The sequence below is a fragment of the Bactrocera oleae genome, chromosome 4, assembly GCF_042242935.1.
Source record: "Bactrocera oleae isolate idBacOlea1 chromosome 4, idBacOlea1, whole genome shotgun sequence".
Lineage (NCBI taxonomy): Eukaryota > Metazoa > Arthropoda > Insecta > Diptera > Tephritidae > Bactrocera > Bactrocera oleae.
Genome location: NC_091538.1, coordinates 62,089,524 through 62,114,923, shown reverse-complemented (window position 1 = coordinate 62,114,923; position 25,400 = coordinate 62,089,524). Strand labels below are relative to the sequence as shown.

The 25,400-nt window shown below is 37.1% G+C and overlaps 1 protein-coding gene across 5 annotated transcripts in view; it reads right to left on the bottom strand.

The window, feature by feature from the left end:
• Window positions 1–25,400, bottom strand: part of Shrm (shroom) — a 270,258-nt gene that overhangs the window by 143,989 nt on the left and 100,869 nt on the right. For all 5 annotated transcript variants that reach the window (XM_070109195.1, XM_070109196.1, XM_070109197.1 and 2 more), the window contains 4 exons: window positions 23,238–23,428; window positions 10,919–11,223; window positions 4,719–5,703; window positions 2,839–4,650 (listed from right to left, as the gene is read on the bottom strand). In XM_070109195.1, the coding sequence (XP_069965296.1) occupies window positions 2,839–4,650; window positions 4,719–5,703; window positions 10,919–11,223; window positions 23,238–23,428 (3,293 nt within the window). The remainder of the gene's footprint in view (window positions 1–2,838; window positions 4,651–4,718; window positions 5,704–10,918; window positions 11,224–23,237; window positions 23,429–25,400) is intronic.

Here is a 25,400-nt window from a genome sequence, read left to right as displayed (position 1 = left end):
TTGATGTCGACAGTTGTAGAAAGACGATTTTAAATGTTAAAAATGCTGCTTATCCTTACAAATAGAAGTCGTTTTTGCATCGAATGGTGACCAAAAATGGATGAGTTTCGACAAACTTAAACGCAAAAAATCATATGTGAAAGCTGATCAACAAGGGCGTATCATGAGATTCTAAAACCTAAAACAATTCATGAAACAGAAGCGAGAATTTGCCGAAAAATACCCGGAATTTACCACGAGACACGAAGCAATAATTTTCCATCAAGACAACGCTTGGCCTCATTTTGTATGATCGGTTAAAAACTATTTGAAAAACAGCGGCTGGGAAGTTTTGCCTCAGCCGCCTTATATCCCAGACCATGCTCCCTCTGACTACCATATGTTCCGGTTGATGCGGGAAGTTCTCACTAGAAAACAGTTCACATCAGAACAGGATATTAAAAATTGATATGATTCACTCTGGGTCGCCAGGTCGGCGTAGTTTTTTTGAGATGGAATCAACAAATTATCCGAAAAGTGAAAAAATCTTATAGCTTCACGTAGACAATACTTGAAGCTTTTAAAAGCGCGAAAAAAGCTTAGTAGAGTCAGATATTACATGGTGGTTATTGTCACCAAAGCATTTAACACTTCGCATTCATACTCAACATTCTTTGAACAAATTTATTTACCGAATATGCTAAGCTTTTATGAGTAAGTTATCAAATAACTGTTATTTGGAAAAGCACCAACTATAGGCTAAATCAATCTAACCTCGTTTAAAGTAAAATAATACTAGATAGAATTTACAGTTAAAGTTAAAAGCTTCTTATACCTATAGGGGAAACATACCAGCAAACAAACAAGCAAATAATTCACAATTTTAAGTTCTGAAACTCAATATTTGTCACCTGAAGAAAAATTTACACCAACTGCTAGCGCACATTCTGACGCCTTCCTCCGTACATGAACAGCTCATAATTCAAACATTCCCTGCTTATCAGAGACAGACCAAATTCCAAGGCATAGCCGCTTGACCCAAATACGCACAGACGCACGTAAATAACAGCCCTTTTCAGGTAAATTTACAAATGTTACCGTTAATTCGGATTGAGTGACATTCTGAGTCACTAGCACGCCCTGTGCGGCGTGGAAGAGACCTTGTTGGCCGCGACAAAGTCGCCAACCTACACAGATTTGTATTGACAGCTACTTACATTTTACACTTGAATGTGTGTGTCGTTACAAGGCACTTCATCAAAAATACCAAAGCTTAGCAATAAATTTGAATAAACATATGTATAAGAAATGAAAGGATACATATGGCTAAATATAAACAAACAAACGGATGTGAGGAAACTGAAGCTTAAAAATACAGCAAAAATCAAATTTGCATGCCAATTGGCAAGGCGAGAAATCTACCACTTGTAGACAACAACCACACTGTCAGCAATTATAAGAAAAAAAGAGAAGGAAAACAACAATAACATTTAACACCAACGCGCAGGCGTGCGCAGTTAGCTTGAGATTGTGAATATTTGCGCGTTATTGGCAGCCTAGTGGTGGGTCTTTGGCAGCAGCAAATCACTGCTGGCTCGAACCGGTGTGGCGCGGCTTGAACTGCACCAAATTCCAATGTTTTGTAGGCGCAGGCAAAGAGAGAATTGCCCGGGCTGAAGGCAGCCTGTGCGCGCGCAGTTATACATGGACACATGCGCACTGATATGTATGCCTGTCAATAAAGTGCGATTTCATTGCAATGTGTCCGCATTGCTGTGAGCTGCCTATCGGGCGACTTACATAACAGTGAAAAGAAATGAAAGAAGGAAAAGCAAGGAATCTTGTAGTAAAGAACAGCGCTTAGCAAGTTGCACGGCAGCACGTTTTGATAGCTGCCGCCGCTCATGGTGCACACGGTGACACGCGCAAATACTGCCAACTGCCATTTTGACCTCAAACGGCATGCGGAATCAATATTAAATAAAAGTATATATGCTGACCGCCTGGCTAGCTGCCGCGCGCACATGCATGTTCAAGCGCGTCTGACTTTTTCTCATATCATTTTTTTAAAGCTAACACTGATAAGCCGCGCGCATTCTAAATCATGCCAGCGCGTTACAGCGCCTATCGCGTGACACCGCTAACGCTCAACAGCGCATGCGCGTTTACTGCCGCGTAACAGTTTTGATCAATTCAGAAATAGCCATCTAATATTAAGATAGTTTTTGTACCGAGTTAGAGTAACACGAATTTCGAATCTGAATTTCAACTCGCCGTCACCCTTTTTCTGTGTTATATCGCATGACAAAATCCACCATTATTTGAGAAGTTAATCGGATTTTGAATGGATCTTATTAAAATTTTCTCACATCAAATTGAAAGTCAAAATAGTCCACAAATTTCAATTTGAACACCATTACTTTATATTTTCACCTTTTTAGTCAGAACCTTTGTTTCAACCTTTATACCAGGTGAGAATGTGATCTTTATTGTCGCAATCGCTTGAGAAAATATACAATTGCACTGGTATTCGGCGTAATTATGAACCGATCGGACTTATGTCTTGACATACTGACTTGAAGGTTAAATTATTCGACGAAATTTACTTTAATGTTCATAGCTAGATAAAAGTAGGATACTACTATCCTCAAAAAATATGAGTCCATGCTTTTATCAACAGATTTTATACATTGCCGGGAATTGAAGACTGTTTCGGCTACAAAATTGAGCTGGAGACGTTATATGCGCATATACGATTAACAATTACGAGTACACCTTTGGTTAACATGTTGACTAAGCCTTGGAATCATAAAGACTATGTCACAAATATATTACCAATTAGTTCTCGAGCGCACTTACCTTGCTTTAATGTTGCTGCTACCACTATTATTCATTAACGTCTGGTTCGGCATGCAGCGCGGCATCAAGGGCGGCGGCGGTGGCGAAGACTTTAGTGCAGCGTTTGTATTTGGGGGCGACTTGCTGCTGGGTAACTGCTGTTGTGGCTGCTGTTGCACGTTCTCCATAATTGGCGGTGGCACTGTAAAGCCGCTCACCGCGGGATTATGCGGTCGCTTGCGGTTGGCTGATGACATTTTGGCATCGCGCGTTGCATTCGCCAGTGCAGACAGCGTTTGCGGTGGCGGCGCTGTTGGTGAATGCTGTTGCGGTTGTGGCATGCCACCATTAAGCAACAATTTAGCCGTCATCTGTTGTGCGTGTTGCTGCTGCTGTTGATGCTGTCGCACCGCATGTAGCGTTTCAATGTTGCTCGGCTTCTTCGGTATGAGCGGCGGCACTTTTGTGGCTGACAACATCTCTGAACCGCTGCGACTAAAGTACGCCTTGCGCGTTGAGGAGCCAGCAAAGCTGTTGCGACGATTTGGTGAAGGCGTTTTCGGTAGTAAGTCAGCGCTCGTATTGAATGAGGCATTCATATCGTAGTATTGTTGTTGTTGGCGTTGCTGCTGTAGCAACTCAGGCGGTGGCGGCGGCAACGGTTCATCCGCTAGTTGCGTGTCCAAGTCCGCGCTAGGTGGTAATGGTGGCAAGTCGGGCGAAGGTACGCGCAGATTTGGGTTCTTTGGCGGTCGTTCGGGCACCCAACCAGGTTCGATGTTGCATGCCGATAGCGGTTGTGGCGGATTGTAGTATTGTTGCGCATAGTTTGACGCATGCGCGTGTTGATGCGGATGATGCTGCTGGTGCGCTAAGGCAGCGGCTTGTTGCAGCAATGCCTTCTCACGCATGGCGGCCGCATATTCAGCGGCAGAAGAAGTGCGACGCGATGGTAATATATTTGTGGGACGCGCCCCACGTGGTGGTGGTGGCGGTGGTGGCATGCCGCAGTCATTAAACGAGGACTTTTCAGAATTAGAAATATTCTTAACAGATTGTGCGACCAGTTTCTCTTGCGTCGCGCGTGTATATTGATCACGGAACTCCGCATAATCAGACGCGGAAGATGAACGTCGCAGCAGTGTATGTGGCATGAGTGAACGTGAGCGCGGTGGCGGTGGTGGTGGCGCTGGTGAAGGCGGTTTTGTTGGCAGCGCGCTGTAGCTATTAGCTGCACTCATGACGCGTTCTTCCTGACTACCGTAACTGTTACTTGTTGGCTTTTGCGGTGGTGGTGGTGGCGGTGGTGCATACTGACGCGCAGGCAAATGTTGTTGCGTCAAGGCTAACTGTTGGCTACTCAAGAGGTTCTGCTGTGCGCCATAGGAGTTTGGCAGTGAACTTCGCATGATTTGATGCTGCGCGGCAGTGTCTTTCATGTTTGACTGATAGGAATGCGGACGTAAAAGTTGTTGGTGTGCCGTTGAGCTTGAATGTAGTGATGTTTGTGACGGCGAATGTTGCTGCGCCTGTTGTTGTTGTATTGGCGATTGTTGCTGAGTATGCGCGCTAAGTGGTTGGTAATTTTTTTGCATTGGACCTTGTTCTTTGGCGTTGTGTTGCTGTTGTTGTTGTTGTCTTTCAAAGTACGACTGCACCGCATTCTTCTGGAAGGCTTTCAACGCTGGATTAGAGACACGTTGTGTCTTACCCGGGTCCATATATGTATACTTCTGTGTCAGCGGTTCGTTGTTAGTGCGCTCGAAATCGTTAATAAGTTCAGCAACCGTTTGCCAGCTAGGCTGCGGTGGACTGTTTGGCGATGACATAAACCTTGCAAAAAGAAGAAACCAATTAATATCTCAGTTTTAAAATTCGAAGACAAAAATTCGAAAACTTACTTTGCCGCTTGTGCTGCGGATAGCGGCAGCTGTAGCCCCGGCTTCTGTGTCTGCTGCTGTTGCTGCGCGGGTTTTTTCAAGCCAGCGCTGTACTGCGCTTTGGGATGTAACACAAATTGCGAGGTGTTGCTGTGCACTTTTTCAGTGTATGTGCTCACAGGGAAGAGACGATGATTGCTGCGATAGGATTGCGTTGGTAACGCGGCGGCAGCCGACACCGCGGATGCTAAGGAAGTGGTGGACGCGTTGAGCTGGGCATTGGCGCTGCCAGGTGAATGCGTGCCAGTGCCGCTAACTGTAATAACTTCTATAATGGCATTGCTGCCGACCACCTTTGGTGCAATCGCAGGTTTCTGTAATGCTGGCACCAAATGCTGTTCCGCGTCGGCCGCTTGCGTCATTGTCACAGATGTACTTGAGTTTGCTGTCGTTGTGACGGCTCCCGATTGAGACGCTTCAGCAGAGTCTGCCGCTGTTAACAGTTGCGCTTGCAGTGTTGGTGACACCTTCGAGCTGTGTGACGAACTTCCCATAGTACAACTATCGGCACCGCTGCTTGCGTTCAAGGAACTTTGTGACGCGCCATCCATAAGCGGTAGAGCGCTAATTAATTTATGTGACAGCGATTGTGGTTGTTGGCGCAGCGCATATTGTGGGTGTGGTTGATACGGATGCATGGCGGCGGTGGCATGTACAGGCGGGTAACTTGGGCTGTGTCGATGAATGGGCAACAGTGCCGCGGCGGTTGGTGGCGTTAACCGCGTAGGCGAATGTGTACCTTCACGCGCGGATAGCGTAGGACTGATCTGTTTTGCGGCGGACACGTGCGCGTTTGGCGAATGCTGCTGTTGTTGCTGCGTTGCGGGCGGCGGAGAGTGTTGCTGTTGTTGCTGGTGCTCGTCATGCAGATAAAGCACGCTTTCGCTGTGATGCCGTTTCGGGGTTAGAACGCGCGAACTATGTACAATCAGCTGTGACGAGGAAACTGTCGGAAGAATAAATAAAAAAATATTAATAATAAATTAAAAATGAGTGCAACTAAGATAAATCAAAATGCGCTTGCAGCAGCGCGCACCCCTTAACCAGAAAATGCTGGGCGACTATTAAATGATCCTTGAACCGACTACACAAATCAACTAAGCAGCCTGTAGCGACGCGCGTTGCTCGACAATCACCTTCATTACCGTCAGACGAAGTCGATTGAGCGACCCCAACATTCGACAGTATCAAGACATACCTTTACGGATAGACAAGCGGGAGGTGGAGCGCAGCGCCGCGCATGTGATTAAGCGGTTGCAAGCGTTGAACAAGCGGTTCACCATGCGCCTGCTCACCGCAATGTATATTGAACGCCCTCCCTGAGTATGCTATACGCGCTGCGACTCCTGTGCAAACAAGGTGTCAAATCGGGCGCGCGCGAAAGATATATCGCCACTGTTGCGCTATTGTCGCATTGCGCCGGACAAGTAGCTGCGGCACTGTTACAGTTAACATATAGGTATGTGGCAACCACACATTTATGCATATGTATGTTTGTATGTTACTTGTCATAGATAAATGGCCGCTACATGACACAGTGGCAATGCAGCAGCGTGGCAGTGGCAAGGAGCGCGGTTGCGCTGGCTGTTGCGCTTGTGGCATTCGCCGCGATTGTGTAATCTAATAGCCAATTCATTTAACGGTTTTGTACTTGATTTTGTTGTCGCCGCCACCGTCATTGCGCTTAACACATATTTGCCTGCCGCCCGACTAACATCGTGCCTTTACATATACCAATTATAAAAGATTGCCAAGCAGGCATGACCGGGTATTAATTCTATAGAACCTTTGCGTTGTTGTTTTTTCTTCTGCTATACACATGCTGCACAGTAGGCCTCATTTACTTTCATGTGTATGTGGGCCTGTGTGTTTGTAGTTTAATCTCAAAGCGCTTAGCATTTTTCGTCGCCTTGTTGGCTTGCGCCTTCGGGCGTGGTGGGAGTTGCTCTTGTGTTTACTGTTACAATATGCTATGGCTGTTGACCGCCAGCCAGTTTGATATGATTAAATTTGCACCTACTAACTACCTACTTTAGTATAACAAATATCTTGCGGCCAAGCGAACGAGTAAAAATGAGACAAAAAATATATTAAATGTAAGTCCAAGTTCTTGCAACGTTTTTGAAAGGAAATATAAAGGTTAAAATTATGCTGAACCCAATTAATGAGTCGCATAGGCTCTGGGGCATGTTGCATAACCAATAAGAACGTTTGTGGCATGAGTAAGTGCACTAAAATGATAAACTATAATAGAAAAACATCAAGTTTATATGTGGAAATTGCTAATTGGTTAAGCATTACGTTCTAGAAGTATGACCATGAATACAAATAACTAACTGTTAAGGGTTTTTCTTGTGTGTGTCGGTTTAGGCAACTTCTGGTAAACTTTCGAAAAATTGTTGCTAAAAATTGTGTGAAATTTTACGTCAAGGCTACTAAAAGTAAGCAAACTACTTGTTTGAATATACAGCGGTTCAAAATCGGTACACCGAATATCTAGCGGCAAGGGGACCACTTAGTCAATAAAAAAAATATTGTAATTATAGCCTCTCTATTTAAAAAATAGTCAAGTTCAGCATAAAAATATGTGAAAGCAGCATTAATATTTGAATATATGAAGTTAGAGAAACTAAAACAAAAGCTTTAAGCTCAAGAAATCCAATTTTTCCTTTTTACATAAATTATCAAAATCCATTATCGGTAAGCTAATTCCTTATTCTTTGTTTGCCAAACAGGTACCAGCGAGCTGACAGTTTCAGGTAAAGATACATGCCATAAATGCTCTAATTCTCTCTATCTTGGTTAGAATGCGAACCTCAACTTTATTTTGTATGTTTCGCAAGACTATCAGAGCTCAAGCAAGGTCAGTACCATTTTTAACTTAGTCAGGCTATACCAACATCCTATTTCTAAATGCTAAAGATAAAGTAAATCGTATTATCTTTACCACTTTCCACTTTTCTGATGGGCGAAACATCTGTTTCAGGGGATCACGGCGATAAATATATATTTAATTGATATTAATGAAAAAGTTGTCTTCTCTTAAGATATAAAGGCAAATTTTTAACCTACTGAATTGATATAACAATACTTCAATTATTTTCAGACTTAATTTTGAAGATATGGTGAAGTTGAAGAATGGAGCTAAGAAATAATACTTGCATTTATACAGATACCTTCAAAATCATCTCATTTATTCACTCAAATTTGAAAGTGAGGTTCATAGATATCTCCTTAATTACATTTTGAAGCACTTGAGCTAAGAGCAACGAGGAATTATTGAGAAGTGTATATAAATTTCTCAGTTCTCACAAAATGTTTTTGATTGCTGAGATCTACAGAGTTTTTAAAACAGCAGCTATTAACTTAAGCTTAGTAAGTTAGAAAAAGGGTTCAAAGATTGTGACAAATCGATTTAAGTAGTACACCTAGTGTAAGAATAAAAAAAAAAATTATTTTCAATTTCGATAGGTTAGACCTTTAAAAATAACATACTAAAATTATAAATCGATATCTCAAATAGTTTTTGTTTAAGCACAACCGCTCAGTTTTTAACATATTTTTCTCATATAATCCGCTAATCTAGTTTGTTGTTTTGATCAAAACTCGATAAAAAATTTAGGTTGAAATTCAGTTTGTTTTAAAAATGCCTATATTTTTAAATTTTTGATATTTCTACCGGTCGGTCATTATACCGACTATATCTATTAGTAGAGACTTTTTTTAGGTTAGATTTCACCCACGTAGAACCCCTTAATCGAACAAGCATGACTAATTCTTTTCAATATAATCTGTAACCTTCCAAGAAATAGGCGACCATGAGACGTAGAACCATTTTAACTTCGCTGACAAATAAACCAAGAATGTGCCTACGCTTTATTGAATTTTAATCGTATATATCGTAACCACCGAAAGAACTTCGAATTGAATTCGTATGCTGACAAACTCTCTCTTCAATTGGTGATATGTTCTGGCGTATCGCATTTCCTTTGGAATTTTGGGTTATATTTAATAATAATAAGTGGGGAATTTTAATAGTTACTGGCTTACCAGTTTGCCATCGCACTTAGCCCAGTAACTTCTTTATGAAATTCAAGCGACTAAGTGAAGGCGTAGCACACACTGGTTGCTCTAAAATACAGTTAATTATTTAAAAAAGTTCTCAGCAAAATTAGTTAGCATTCTAATGATTACATTTAGACAACAAATTAAGCTTAAGAGCGAGTAACTATGAGCACTCCCAACTATTTAGCAAACACGACGGTGATCCAGAGCAAAGCAAAATAATAAAAACTGTTTCCCACAAGGCGCGTAAAAATCAATTAGAATTTCGAAAACCAATTAGAACTGTAACACTTGAAGAAAATAATTTGTAGATATAACTAACACCAGCTGAAACGTCGGCGTTAAAGTGTAATGAGCTTAATGGTTCAAAGTTGGGTTGGTCTAAATTGAGCTTGTCTAAACAGCGCTGAGCCAAACTTTGCGTCTAATCAAAGAAGACTGATAAAAAAAACCGTTATTACGACTAAACAAACTTATTAACAAGTTTTTTGTTTTATTTTTTTTTTTTAATATTTTAACCTTTTATCCGAAAGTAATTTCGAGCTTAGCGTTACAACAAAAGTGTGTTAGGGTGCGTCAGCCGCTTGGGCGTAAAGTTTTTGGATACAATTGCGAAGACTTATATCATTACGGGTAACTGTGATTATTGGAGCAGTTGTTGTTGTTGTGAGAAATGACAAACGCTTAATTTAGCAATTGTATATTACCCTATATATGTGTATTTATTATATACGCAGATATATGTAGGTATATGTATAAGCAGAGTTATGTAATACCAATGACCTGTGCGTTGCCGAAAAACGTGCAATCAAACTATCGATCAAAATCGGCAAGCGATTAATGATGGCGGTAATTTCCCGACGGCACGCAAAAACGTGTAAAGAAATTACGCCAGAAAGAACTCAAAACAAAAAGAAAAGAGAAGAATAGGACAAATATACTTCGAGTTCTGGCAGCGTAATTAATTAACAAAATGTTTCAAATTGAAAAGTGTAATATGAAATTATTTTGCTGCCACAAAAAGCGTTATAATAACAACAATTTCATATGTGAGCGCTCAGATATGCTCGGTTTAACCATCTTACTTGTCTTGTTTTGCTCACCCTAGTAAGTGTTGGCGTTCGTTGTATTGGCGCACGAGATTGTAGCGATCATTAATCTTCGCAGTCTACTGGCCACTGGCAATAACAAAAGCTAGCAGAAAAAAAATTTATATATCTGAAAAAAGCTGTGCTTAATCCTAACTGTTAAATAATTGAAAAATAGTTTCGAAAAGTGGCCAATAACCGCACGTCGGGGTGGTTGAATACATGCTGATCTCATCACAATCACATTTGCGCATTACGACACACCCACTAAGCGGTTTTGTTAAGAAAGTAAAGAGATTATATTTATTTGCGAAAAAAACGCTTAGAGTTTTGATTAATTTAAGCTTTTTGCTCAAAGAAGAAAGTGAAGATTGGTCTCAATCGCTTGTTTTCAAGAAGTTGAAATATTGTTCGTGGTGTCCACTGATTTGATAGGGACAGACAAGAAAAGATGAGTCCTTATACAATAGTAACCGGTTCAACCACTTACGAGTTAGTAATGTCTGCAGTTCGTCGTGATTTTAGCTGTATTGTGCTTCTAACGAAATTCGCAAAAGTTGTCATGGCTTTACAAAAAATATTTAACGGCACCTCGTATGAACCTATTGTACATAGTCCAGTCATAACACTCACAGTTACAATGAGATTGCCTTTTTTAAGAGCAGTAGTTCAGAGGATCTCCTACTGTTCACTCTGGGCCGAAGGATCTCGCAGTCGCACAAGTTCTGGTTATCAACCAGCGCTTGTTGAGCTCATGGATAGCGCTAAAGCGCTGTCAGATTTTCCGTGGTCGGCTAATATCAAGATCTATACTAAAACTAAGAGCTTGATATGGCGTACTTTTCCAAAAAACGTCTCTGAATTAACCAAGCTGTAAATCAGCTTTTCAACTCTTGTTTAGTTAAGTAGCTACCACGATTTTTTGTCGAACAACAGATTGGTCTTCCAACAATATGTTAACGGTTTTTCTACTATCGATACATGATACCATAGTTAGAAAAAACTCACCTGATTCTGCGATGGCAGAGTAGCCAGTGGCATGACTGGCCTCGGACACATCGCTCATGGAACCCAACCACTTCAGTGTCTCAGTCGATGAAGTGCTCTCCGAACTATTATTATTATGTTGTTGCTGATTGCCGGCGCCAATGTTGCTACTACCGGTGCCCGAAAGCGCCGCTTCACGACCGAGTGAGGAGAGCAGCAGCGGTGTTGGTGAAGACGCCATCGAAGCGCATGACACAGAGGACAAGTCATTCTGCGACCAATGGTGGGAGGATTGGCGTGACAACATTTCGCTTTCCTGACGTAATCTACGCAAATGAAGAAAAAAAATACAAATAAAATAATTAAAAAAAGAACAAATAATTAAAAAATTATGAGCACAAAAGCGCTTAAAATTTAACTAACGAACTTGACCTTAAAAATAATCATGCCAAATTATAATCGTACGCAGATAAACTGAAAATTGTGAAAAATATAATAATATGGTGCATAGAACTTAATAAAAGCACCGACACGATCTGCGCATGCGCATAAACGCGAGCTTTAGGGGCGCACATTGAAACCACTAGCCGTCATATTCTATTTTATGCTCAAATAATGTTTTATAATCAAATTTTGATTTCTACTTCCAATGCGGAACTAGCGCAAATGTCTAGCCACCACAAAAGAAAAAACCAAAAAAAAAAAGAAAGTATGATAGAAAAATACATAAAAAATACATTGAAAATAAAAGTAAATTATTTAATATTAAGAAAAAACCATTAAAATGGTTTTAGTTTATATGAGCTTTGGCGGCATTACTTATATGTGCATATGTATGTGTGAGTATAACCGCTTTTATTTGGTATATCGTGCAGCCACTTTGCGCCTTCAACGAGTCAGCCATCCAACCAGTCATTCAGTCAGTCACTTTGCTAGTCAGCCAGTTGCTTGACTTAAGCTGCGCGCGCATTGGCTTATCGGCCGCACGATCTGCTTCCACATGATTGGACTGCTTTTTGCTCCAAAGCGTCGTCAATGCCAATAATCAATTGTGGTTTGAAACAGACGTAATATGCATAGCAATAAATGAGTACACATAGAGTTACATAAAACACCAAACATGCACTCATAAATGAGAAAAAGCCCTGTAGGAATCAATGAAAACCATTCGAGTATCAAAATGGCCGTGTTTTGCGACACTTTTGTTGGTGATTTGCTAATAAAGTTGAAAGACTTGCAACCTAATATTATACTACACATATTTTTAGTATAATTTGTTTTTCTTTTTTTTGATAATATTTAGAATTCGTTTTCCCAGTTTAGGTTAGGTTATGCACGAGTAGCAAGTAACTAGGCATCAAAGATCATACAGCATCCCACTTGGACAGTTGTGAACGCTGGTCCTTTGTGTTTCCCAATGCGTTTTCCTAAATCACAAAAGAGCCCGTGTGGTTTCGTGATTTTATAGTGATTTAACTATACCAAACATTCACCATTTTAATTATTTATTATTATTTTATGCTCCTATTCATTATTAATGTAATTTTGATCAAAATTTCTGATTATTGAGAACGAAAAATCTTTTTTTGGTTTTGAACACAAAATAACCCCGGATTCAGGAAATAAATTCAAGCCAAATTCTGCTTAGTAAATGTAAAGCGAATACAATTATTTTTCATATATTCCAAATCTCAACTATCGAAATGAAATTTGTTGGATATTAAATATTTTTCCAAAATTCATAATAATTTTTATAAATATCTTAGTTTGTTATCAGCTTATCAACTATTCCCAATAAAATTGTTTACAATTAATTCAGATAAATTTCAATTATTAAAAAAAAATTAATCGATTTTACTTTCATTTCGAATAGTTTTCATAACAAATATATTTTATGCTTTGCTCAAATAAAATTTAATTATTTAGAAAGTTTAGCTCGAGATTGTAGTTTTTTAGATTATTGTACTAAACAATTTGGATATTTTTAAATTAATTTGAACTGTTTGTGACTTAGATTGCAATGACTTATGAATTTTAAGATTTATTTCATCATACTTAATTGATATATATTCAAATATCTTCGCTGACATCCGAAGTTATGCATTGCGATAATAACGGCTAATAATCGAGAAATAAGCTATCGTTTATTGAGGATATATGCTAAACTTAAACCAAAATATTATCGTTAACATGTAATCGATATTTAAAAATTCAATTGATAAATTATCCCTAAAATTTAATAGATACTTTCGAATCGATAACTTCCATATATTTTTTTTCTTTATCGTGGAGAGATATGATTAAAATATTAATAAAGTTCAGAAAATATAATTTTTTGCACTGTGTAAAATTTATATCTACATAAAACCTTGAAAATTATACTTTCACGTGGTACATCCGTCAATGTAACGAGTTCCAGTCAAAACAAATGATAATTGTATTTTTTTACTGAAAGTACATAATTTTGATTTCTAAAATCGTTTGAAATTTTAAAATACCAATAACATAGTATGTAAAAAACAATCGATAATTAATTGATGACACACAATGGCATATAATTTTAAATTTTTTGTAAATTGTTTGTCTAAGTAAAAATAACAATTTTTCTTTTTATGAATTTAGTTGATTTACAATTTGCTAAGAAAAGCTTAGCGAAAGTTGAAAAAATTACATTAATTTGTAATCGTTATATCCAGATTAGATTTTCCTACAGGGCTGCAAGCCATTTGGCACCATTTGTTTATATCACTCAGTTCTACATTACCTACAAGTGTAGTATTAAACAGAAGGCTACTCTCGAATATCATTTTTATAGCAATTAACTGACAAACCAATTGACATACAGACAGCTTGCTGGGCAGACAACAAGTTTAACATACAATTTAACTTATTGAAGCATGTTTTATGTAGTGTCGACTTTTGACAGGATTATTGTTGTGAATAAGTACTTTGTAAATAAAAAAAATTAGAATTTTTCTATTCTCAGGTATATTTTATGCATAATGGGAATTGAGATTAGGAAATGAATTGAAGAAAAATATATTTATGTAACAATATAATAATATATAAAAAAAATTTAAAAAAAAAATCGAAAAATAAGAATATACACATATATATATATATAATAGAATAAAATAAAACTAAAAAACAAATTATTTAATTAAAAACGTATACAAGTACATACATAAAAATTAAAATATTATATAAAAATTAAAAAATTAATAAATTAAAAATAAATATTGCCAAAAACATTGAAAAATAATCTTGAAAAATTTATTTAAAAAAATTGAAAAAAAATGTTCTACAAATAATTATAAGATTGTTTCTTACATCACATAAAAGTAAAATTTTCGCGAAAGATATTATGAAAATATTATCAATGGTTGATTAAAACCAATAATAATAATTTGTATTTTTTAATTTCTAGTACAATTTAAAATATTATTTTTTCCTTATTATTTGTATTACTAGCAGACCTAACTGTCACTGCTTTCAATTTAGTTGTTAGATAACAAAGAATACATTGTTAACATTGGTAATTACGCGCGAGCAAACAGAAAAAATATAAAAAAGACAGAAAAAATAAAATATAAGTTAAAAAGAACAATAACAATTTATTTTATTATTTTGGGGAAGTAAAAATGAAATAAATACGTAAAAGGTAAAGGATAGAGAATAAAAACAAAAAAACAAAAATTAAACAGTAAAAAAAAAAACTAATAACAATAATAACTATATACATATGCGTATAAATAACTACATACATAGATAATTAAAAAATCGACTCCACATAAAATTATAAAGAAGAAATCAAAAAACATAAAAAAAAATTATAAAAATAATATTAAAAATGCACTTCAATATTTAGCAATGGTAATCTTGAAATGTAGCTGGAACACTAAGGATGTATATTTTTTTTAAATACTTAAAAAAGGCAGCAGATAGAAAACTATGTATAGTGTAGTAGTATAAAGTGTCTTAAAGCATTAATTACTCTGTATGAATAAGATAATTCAAAACTGGTTTTCTATTATTGCTGTTATTTAATATTATTATTATTGTTGTTATTATTATTATTTTCGTTGTATTACTATAATTGTTGTGGTTGTTATACCTAATGTAAAATATTTGTAGATGGTGTGAAAAAGAATGAAAAATGCTGACATGAGTGGTCGATTGTGGCGCGACTGAATGATTTGTTGATTGACTTGTTTGTTCTATTAACTTTTTTATTATTAAATGTTGTTGTTGCTATTATTTTTGTCTTTTTTGCCAAAGCACTTGAATTACATTATACATGTATTTTTATTTTACTTTGTTTTTAATTCTTTCTAGAATATTTTTTCGTAATTTATTTAAATTAAACAGCTGATCGACATTAAGCGCCGCTTGTCAGCTTATGTGCTCTTAGTAGAGATATAAAAATACAGTATAAATAAGCACATTTATTAATAAATGCTAAGCACATGCTGCAGTACGGCGATGGCCACCGACATAGAGACGTTTGAAATTTGTATTGCATTCTGTAATAAAAACAGAGGAGGAGTTAGAGGAGTTTTTTGTAATATCTTCTATTATTATCATTATTAGAAAGGTACTTCGTTAAACATAAAACTACTGACTTTGAACTCTGAATGAGTTAAAGAACGGTGTTCGAGTTAGCAGAGAATTTCAAGATCTCTTATTTACATCTAGGTTAATGTTTTGGGTATGAAGCGTTTCAATGCTATGCTTGTACTAAAAGGTTTAAATCTTTTGCAAAAACGACATGGAGTAGAGGTCGCAAAAGTGACATAGCTGAGGACTCTACATTTATCAAACGCATCATTGCTGGTGACGAGACATAAGTTTATGAATATGACGTCGAAACTGTCCAACAATCTCACTGATGGCGCTCCAGAAATGAGCCGAAACCCAGCCGAGGCTTATAACAGGTGTATGTAAAATTGGATTAAGCGTTGGCATGCCTATTCTTTTCGTGACCGGATCAAATTTGAACAGATGGTGTATATTTTCTCGTGTAGGTACCCTCTAGAAAAATATTATCACTAAATTTTACTTTCGCACGACGCAAAAAGCACTTAACTACTATTTTCTACAAAACCAAGAACAATATACTCTCTCTATCTTACTGTTCCCCAAATTTTAGACTACAGACAACCAGTGAAATTCCTTTCTGACAACGCATCACCGTTATTTGTCATCTTTTTTCGTTTCTCTGTCTCTGTGTCAAACTCACATCCGGTTGGCTTTAGTCAGTTGTTGTAAGTTGGTGGCATGTAGTAGTGTGGGGCGCAAATTAATAATGCGTTGCCGTTGACACCACAATACTCGAAAATTATCTACGAATGTACGATTTCACGCCCACTCAGCTGCGAGCTTTATTATTGAAATCCAAATGCAATATTTTATATGCGCGACAAGACGAAGGCAGATAAAGAAATAAGTGGCAACACAGCGAGGCACACGCACACATACACACACACGCAGCTGGCTAAGATGCCAGACAGACTAAGCAAACAAGCAGCAATAATAATTGCAGCAACAACAATTAAATGCAACTATATTCATAAGCCTGTTTGGAATGCGGCTGCTTTAGGCGTCCGCTGTTGGACAGACAGCTTCGAACAGGCGCTCCAACGATTGCGACCAATCCAAAGTCCAAACTATATGACATAAATGTCTGTATGTATTAGGGTGGAGCGAAAAAAAAAATTTTTTTTGCTTAAGACGGTAAAATCTGTAGATTATAAAAAGAAAATTTTTTGTTTTTAACATATAGAGTCTCACTTTAAAGTAAAGTTTCGAGTTTAAATTTTTATTGCGTAAAAAATTTTTGATAAGTGTTCTAGAAGCTGTGGCGAGTCCTCTTTCTGGCCAATTAAAAGTTATCAACTTAAAAAAAAATTTTGTGGTCATCATTGGAATTTTAAAAGAAAGTCTTAAACGACAACATGCTTTCCTTAAGCGTTAAAATAAATTTTGAGTCAAAAACCGTCAAAATCGGTAATTTTTATATAAATGTGAAGAGTTTAAACCAAAAAACATTTCTTTTTGTCCAATTTTTAACTCGAAATTTATTTTAAATGGGTCCACTCACCTCGTCTCTAGATGTTAAAAAGAAATATTTTTTTCCAAAACTTTAATTTTTTTATAATCTTCAAATTTTACCCTCAGGCTAAGCAAAAAAAAAAATTTTTTTTGCTCAACCGTAATATGTATGTATGTGTATGTGTCTCGTGTAAAATAAATGTAAGAAATGTCATAAACACACACTGTAAAACGGCGCAAGGCATTAGAATGAAATTAGTTGCAAGTTGTTGCCAGTTGGTACACAATACTCGTACAAATCGACTGCGCAGACATTTATTGATGTCGCGGCGTATTTACTTGATTTGAATTTATTTTTATGATCGAAGTTGATTCACAAAATATGGTCATAAGCCGCACGCCTGACGCTTTGACTGACTCGCTGACTAAGTGGATGAACAGTTGTGCGCCGTTTGTTGCATATACAAATCGCATTTTTTGCCGTGATTGTTGCTGCAAAAAGCACTGGGTGTTTGAAAATAATTTTACGGAATTTAAAACAGTTTCTTTTAACGTTCTTTTTGTATGTTTGACGTTTGTAATGAGTCGTATGTGCTCGGATTGCGATATCGGAATGGCATGTCGCACCGGTTGCTGATGTGAATGAGGGCATTCGAGTGCGTGTGCGATACTCACACGGCCTCTGAAGTAAAATTTGTAACATATAAACCGTTTGGTGTAGTGCTTTGTTCGCAGAATTCAAAAGTGTTCTTCAAAAGCGAAATTTCCTTCGATTACCTTGTTTTTTGTTAGTGTTGAATCCGATCTGTAGCTGTCATTTCCTATCTAGATAGTTTTATTATGGGAGTAGCATTCGACTTGATTATCGATCAACAGCGCTGATCTAAAATCAAAGACCAAATAAAGGTGGGCACCTCTGCCGGAAGCATCGTATAAGAAAATAAAAAAACCTACTACAATATTTCAGAAAGAATTATAATAAACCGTAATACCAAACCGAGTGCAACTAAAGATTTAGGGATATGATTTTTGGCAAAGACCAAATAAGAAGAGTTAAATCGAATTAGTTAAACTTAAAAAAGATGAGATTACCAGCTACCATAGATTTAAAAGCCAGTAAGAGTACACAAGTGCCTCAAAGGAGTTAGACATTATCATCGTGGCTACCAGCTACGGTTGATTCGAATTCGATATGTGTAGATAAGTCTGGTTAACAGGAGTTTGATCCAGTGGCTTTTGTAATACACGTATTAATACGGCTGACCCTTTCTTAGTAAGGGTAACGAGAGAAGAAGAACAAGAGGTGGTTTCTGCTAGGACTCTACTATCTGCTATAAATACTATTAGTATTTGGAAGTCAAAGCTGTTGGTCAGTTAGTTATAATCTAAAGCTCACCAGTAGAACTTAACCTATAGTATAAAGCAGGATTTATCTATACTAATATTATAAATGCGAAAGTCCGTTTGTTTGTTAAGCTTTCACGCAAAAACTACTTAACAGATCATCATGAAATTTTGTACATATACTCTTAGAGGTGTCAGAATGAACATAGGATACTTTTTATTACAAAATTTATAAATTTTTTACTTATTAATAAAAAAGTTATTTTGGAAGATTATATATGTTTGGAAAATAAATTTAAAAATTTTGAAATTGAAAAGAAAAAATTTGGCAGAAATGATTGTTTGTCGAAAAAATTAAAAATGAAAGAAAACATAAATGTATAAAAAACGTAAATCAGAGAAATAACACAAATATTATTCCAAGCCAAGCAATAAAATATATTATTTCTATTGATCCGTTTCTACTATAATGATATCTGATACTTATTTGATGGATTCGATGCGAGCGAAGCCGCCGGTAAAAGCTAGTTTAGCTATAAGTTCCTGTATAAAAATCTAGATACTAGTCGATTCAATTTTATTTACAGTTTCATGTTAGAATTTCTTTTATTAAGTTTGATCAATCAGTTTGTATGGGTTATATATACTATAGTGATCTGATCTGAATAATTTGTTCAAATATTGGAATACTGCCTTGTACAATAATCCATGGCAAATTTCTTGAAGATACCTAGTCAAATACAAAATTTTTCCATTTACAGACTGGATTAGTATTATTTAGTTTGTATGACAGCTATATGCTATAGTGGTTCGATATCGAAGCTTCCAACAAGTAAGCAACATTTTGGGGAGTTATAAAAAGAATTAAAAACGTTTATATACTATACAGACGGGCATGACTAAACCGGTCGCCACGTTGGGCAGTTATATACATATACATTATTTTAAGCTTCTCCAACGTTTCCTTCTGGGTGTTACAAATTTCGTGGCAAACGTGGTTTCTCTTCAATCATTCCCATACTAAATTTATAGAAAACCTTAAATTTTGCTGATTTTTATCAAAAAATTTTTTTTTGATATTAATAAGCTAGACCTCTAGCTAGACTAGAGTCTGATTTCCTAAACGACAAAAACACGTTTTTCTTTAGAGATTTTCTTTTTGAACTATAATATATTAAAATATTTTATAAAATTCAACTCGTGGTGAGTACATAAAGTACATCTCTATTTAGTTTTTATCGAAAAGCTGTCATCTATCGATCAAATATTTCTTGCATAACATACTAGTAATAAAATTTTTATAATAAGAAAAAAAAAAAAAACAATAAAATACTTGTTTAAATTTTTTTCGTGTTTAAGAATATTTAATTCAAGAAAAGTAACACAATTATTTACACACTGGCAAATATCCATGTACAACAAGACGCTGTATTTGTATTTCAAGTGCAAGTTTAAGTAACACCGCTGTGAAGTAAACAACAAAAAAGAAAAACACAGAAGAGAATTTAAATAAAATTACTTGGTTTAGTAGCAATCTACGCAATGTTGCAAGCAATTCAAACGTGTTGAACGACAGCAACATAACATTAATTACACAAATGCTATTAAATGCATATTTATGAGCGCCGCTACTTTGTTGTTGCTTTTGTTGCGGACGCACAATCTTGCCATGGTCAAGCGTCAAATAGCGCGCAAGTGGCACTTCAGGAAATCACTGACGTGCGTACGCACACACACACACACACACACTCAGTTAGGTGCAAGTAGTTGCACATGACTCTGAAAAAACTAGCAAACTAGTGAGTGCTGCTATAAATCTACTAATGTATATATATATTTACTAACTCGCTTGATGCGATGCAGTGTGGAATAAGAAAAAACCACAAGCGCGGCACGCATGCAAGGCACCGCGTTTGCGCCACTGACCACTAAATCCATAAACCTTTGACGCTGTTCCAGCAGCAGCAGGCTCACACATGCATACATATATACAATGTTGCATAAATAATTCCAAACACCTCAGCACGCCAAGCGCAGCCGCGTAAGCTGTCGGCCAACCACTTTACGCGCCATTACAACGCGTATGCGCATGTGCATATGTATGTGTTTAGGTATGTAAGTACATGCCTCATAGAAGCGTGAGTGCCGCTCAAGTGCGTAAGACACAATATGACGTGTCTTGGCATATATGAGTACTTGTTTACATGTGTGTATGTATGTATGTATATATAAGTCTTAATAAAGGTGAATGTTACTTCTGCGTGTGCTTTTATTTGTGGTCTCATATCGAATATACTAATACTTATACATATAAACATATGTATGCACACATGTATGTGTGCTAAAGTTATGCAGAGTATGTACGCATGCGCCAAAGTGCCACACATGCTAAGTGCCAAGTTATTGCACAGCAGCGACATTGAAGTCTTAGCCGGAAGGTTTGAGAAATTATGCTCGCCTAGCTTAAACAACGTGGCATGGATCTTGAGGAAGTGCAGCAAATGACTTAAGACATGCCGCCGTTAAAATAATTACAGTTGTTGGAATGATTATTTACATGTGTACCCATAACACTTTGCCATGTGAATTTTTATTTATGTGCAATTAATAATTTATTAGGTTGGCAACTCTGTCACAAAGGTTTTTCATATAAAAGTAATTAACATATTTTTCACACTACCGACTTTGTTAAACAGCAAAATTTTAATTTTAATCGAATAATGAAAGTTAAAAGGTGGTAACTCTGTCACACAAAAATTTGGAAAAAAATTATTTAAATATTTTTAACACTATGCACTCTGTTAAAACGTAAATTTTTATTTTTGACAGAATAATGAAATTTTAAAGGTGGCAACTCTGTCATAAAATATTTCAGCAAAATATACTAAAAACTTATTGACACCACTAATTAACTTATAAATGTAACAAATAAAGTTGTATTTTTAACCGAATAATAAAAATTAAAAGGTGGCAGCTCCGTCAGAAAAAAATGGCAAAAATAAGTTATAAAAAAATTTCGAGACTACCCATTCTGTTAAACAGAAAAGTTTAAGCTTTGACAGGCTAATGAAAGTTTAAAGGCTAAAGAAAGTTACAAAACAATCTCGGCAAAAATCAAGAAAAAAATGGTTACACTACCCATTTTGTATCTTTAAATATAAAAGTTTACAACAAAAGTTACGTTCTGTATTCAAGAAAATCAATATTTTTCATTTCTTAACAGCAACATTACAACATTTGTTTGAAGCATATAAGGTAATATTCGTTAGGTTAGGTAAATATTCTGACTTTTCGTGAAGCCACAAATAATCCCACTTGGCCTGCTTGTCGTTGGCCAAACGTCGCATATCGACAAAGCGCTTAGAGCCTTCCACAAATTTATTGAGGCGTCTAATAAACGTATCAATTCCAGCCAATTCGCCGGTATCGTAAAAAGTATGGCTACCAAGATGTTACAACATTTTAGTCTGGCGAAGGCTGAGCAGTGGAAGAGAAAGTGTCTAGGTGTTTACACCCCATCTTCCTCATTGCAACTTTGACAAGTTGCGTTCTCCACAATTTTTATGCTCGTGAGTGCTAGTGGGACAGTGCCTACTTATGACGCTTATCATTACGATGATGTGAGCCTTGCTAAGAGCTAGCAGTTCAATGGACAGTTTGTGTTCCACTCTGGGCCAGAAGGCTTTCGCAACCGCACAAGTCTTGGTTGCTGACCAATCCTTGCTGAGCTTGTGCGAAGCCCATAGATCCAGCCCCCGAATGCACGAAGACAAGGCAACCCCTGCTCGTTTCCATTCTGATGTAGTTTGTGTACCGACGATTTCGCTGTGGTCAGGCGTTCAGGCAAGTTTAACATGAAAGTAACTGAATGCTACTGCTACTCCTTGACTAGGTTTTAGCTCACTGTCAGCGAGCTCAAGGCCTGTGTACAGTTTATAAGATACCCATGCAGTAATTCTAACTTGAGCGGGCGATATGGCCAAGTCCCTCTGTCTGCACATACACGAACTAGCCCCAAGTTTTGAGATATCGATCTGAAATTTTGCACACCAAGAAGTTGCTCATTTGTCGGAACTACCTATATCGGACCACTATAGCATATAGCTGCCATAAAAACTGAAAACTTTTTTATTTAACAAGATATCTTCACAAAATTTTGCACGGATTATTGTCCAATACAATTCTACTATTTTCGTATATATTGTTTAGATGGGACTACTATAGGATATAGCTGCCATACAAGCTGACCGATAAAAATTCGGTCAAAATCATAATTGTATGGAAATTTTATTTTATTTCTGTAGGGCATTATACCTTCGAAGTAACGTTTTTCTTGTGGTTGTTGTTGCCGAAAGTTTTAGAAATATTGTGACGATCTTAAGAAATCCTACGAGCTCCTTAATCAGTGCTCTGCTATCAAAAGCATTGCTCTCGCCTTATTTTATGATAACACTTCGTAAAAGGCAGTTTTTTTTTCAATAAATTAAATAAAACATCAACGCAATCGCATTCCAGCTGTATGGCAAGCATTTCGTGACAGTAAAAAGAAAGATCACAATTGGCACATTCCATGCAACTAATGTCTGCGAGAACATCTTGCAACGCGCAGTATGCAAGCAGACGGCTGGCATGTAACTACAAATAAACGCTGCGAACGTGCAACAAATCACTAAATACACGCTGGCAAATAAACAACAACAACCACTTACAACATCAATGATTCAAAAATAAACAGAAATGGCCAAACGACAAATGACAAACGGCCAGCAGTTAAAAGCCAATGGGCGATAGATAGCCAACGGCACGCCAGTCGCTGACCAACGAGCCAACGGGCTATCACACGCGCCAAATGCGAGCAACAACTTCGATGCAATCGACACACTCATATGTATGTGTGTGTGTGTGTGTTTGTGATACGCACTGATTGCGACAAGGCAAAACTCACCTGTCCAGGAATGGTGTGGCCGAGCTGGAATCCGAACTGGAGACATAACTGTGATACCCCTCCGATTGTGCATACGACGATTGCTTTTGATGATGGAACAACATGGCTGGCTGATCGTAATAGGATGAGGCGCGTATGTTGTACTCCTCGAGGCCGGCTTGTGTGAGGCTGCACTGATCGCTCATGTCATCCTGTAAATGGACAGCGAAAAAGAAGAAGAAAAATGTAGAATAAGTAAATGCAAACAAATATGTGTGTGTGTGTTAGTGTGTTTGTGCGGGTTAAAGATTGATTGAGTTGGTGGCAAGTTGTTTTCCCTGCTTATGAATATGTATGTGCGTGCGTATTGCATGTTGCACGTAGCACTTACAAACTAAAGTGGCAGCAACAAGCAGTTAACCGGCTAACTGGATAGTTTATTGTATGTCTGGCTGTCGCGCTGCCAACCACTAACTAACTTTCTGCGTAATTTTGTATGTTGCATGAATGCTGCTGCCACTGTTAATGTTGCAACAAAATTTAATAAAATGCGTGTTAGAATAAATAAAGAAAATTGAATTGGAGAAACAGCTAGTGCAACACTGCCAACACTTGTAGCTAAACTATTTACAACAACAATTACAACACCTTGCCACAGCGGAAGGAGTGCCGACGTGCCGCAACGTGAAGTCAGTGCGTATTGCGTTAGTTTAAGCTGAAATAACATGCCACAAACAAATGAAACTATATGACAACAACAACAACAACAAAGTCAACAACATATCATTGCATAACTAGCGGCGTGCACCGATAACACTGATGACGCTGCCAATATTGATTACTGTTCCAAGTGCCACACTCGCTTAGTTATACTGCCACCATTGTTGCTACTGTTGTTGTTGTTGTGCTTGTACTTGTACACATGTGCGTAAGCTGTCATGCAAGCGCGTTGCACGTTGTAGCGATGGCACAGCTTCCGTTGCACAAAAGGTTGCTGGCCGCCGGAATCATCGTAGTTGCCGCAATTGCAGTAGCGGCAGTTTGCAGCAGTGGAAATAGTGGCAACAGCCGGTCAGTAGTGCGTAATCGTGCTCTGTTGCATGCCCTTGTTTTTCTTTTTTTTCTGCTCTCCTACTTCTTCTATAGCTGATTTGTTGTTGTTGTGACTTGCAGTTTGTTGCCACATAAACGGTTATGTGCGCACTTGAAATTCTTGCAACATACATACATCCAACCATAAGCAGCTAGAACAGCGTGTACTAAAGGCTACTGACAATAAAAGTGCAATGGCGGTAGCCACAATAACAAAAGATGGCAACTCCACGGCGAAGTGCGTGATTTTAAGTGTTGTTGTTGTTTTTGCTACTATTGCTTTTGTTATTGTTGTTTTTATTAGCGAAGCTTTGGTTAGTCTCAATGTTTTATGTTTATAGAAGCCGTTAGAAATAAATTGCTGCATCATTACGCATTTGCTTCGATGCAATGAATATCATACGAATCTTCATGCGTCTTAAAACACATCATCCGCTGACTCAGTGGTAGACTAGCGTTCATAATTATGAGACCATCACCGGAAGAGTTGTCTTAAGGTTTCTACTAATATTTTTCCATTTCTCTGTATTTTTATTGTTTTCTATACATATTTGACCGTGTACTCAAATGATACTCACAGTGTTCTTCACAAGCCATCTATATTCTTATATTATATTATATATTTTTTTTACAATAAATCGCTTTTAAGGTTCGTTGGGTATATACTGGAAAGCTAAAAAGCTACACGATTAAGAAAAAAAGTTCACTTTGGCGGCTTTTTCTTTACAAGTGAGATAATCGGTTATTTGTATTATTCTTTTGGGCGATAGTCTAATTTTCACTCTCACATTGCTAATCTAGGCCGGGTTCTGTAACCAGAAGGTTTAAGCTAATTTACTGCCTGATATTTAATTTCAATAATGTTTGGCCGGATGTAGAGAATGATTTTCGGGACTTCCAAGGATCATAATATTTTCTAGTAATGACGAAGAATATTTTTTTGCTGATTTTAAAAGAACCAACTAACTTAGTTGAGTACATAAACAAAGGAGAGATATAGATCCTACCTACCGACAAAACTAGTGGCCATAAATTTTACTGTATTAGTCTCCGTGACCCTAATTATTTTACTTGAGGCCGCTTTAAACACTA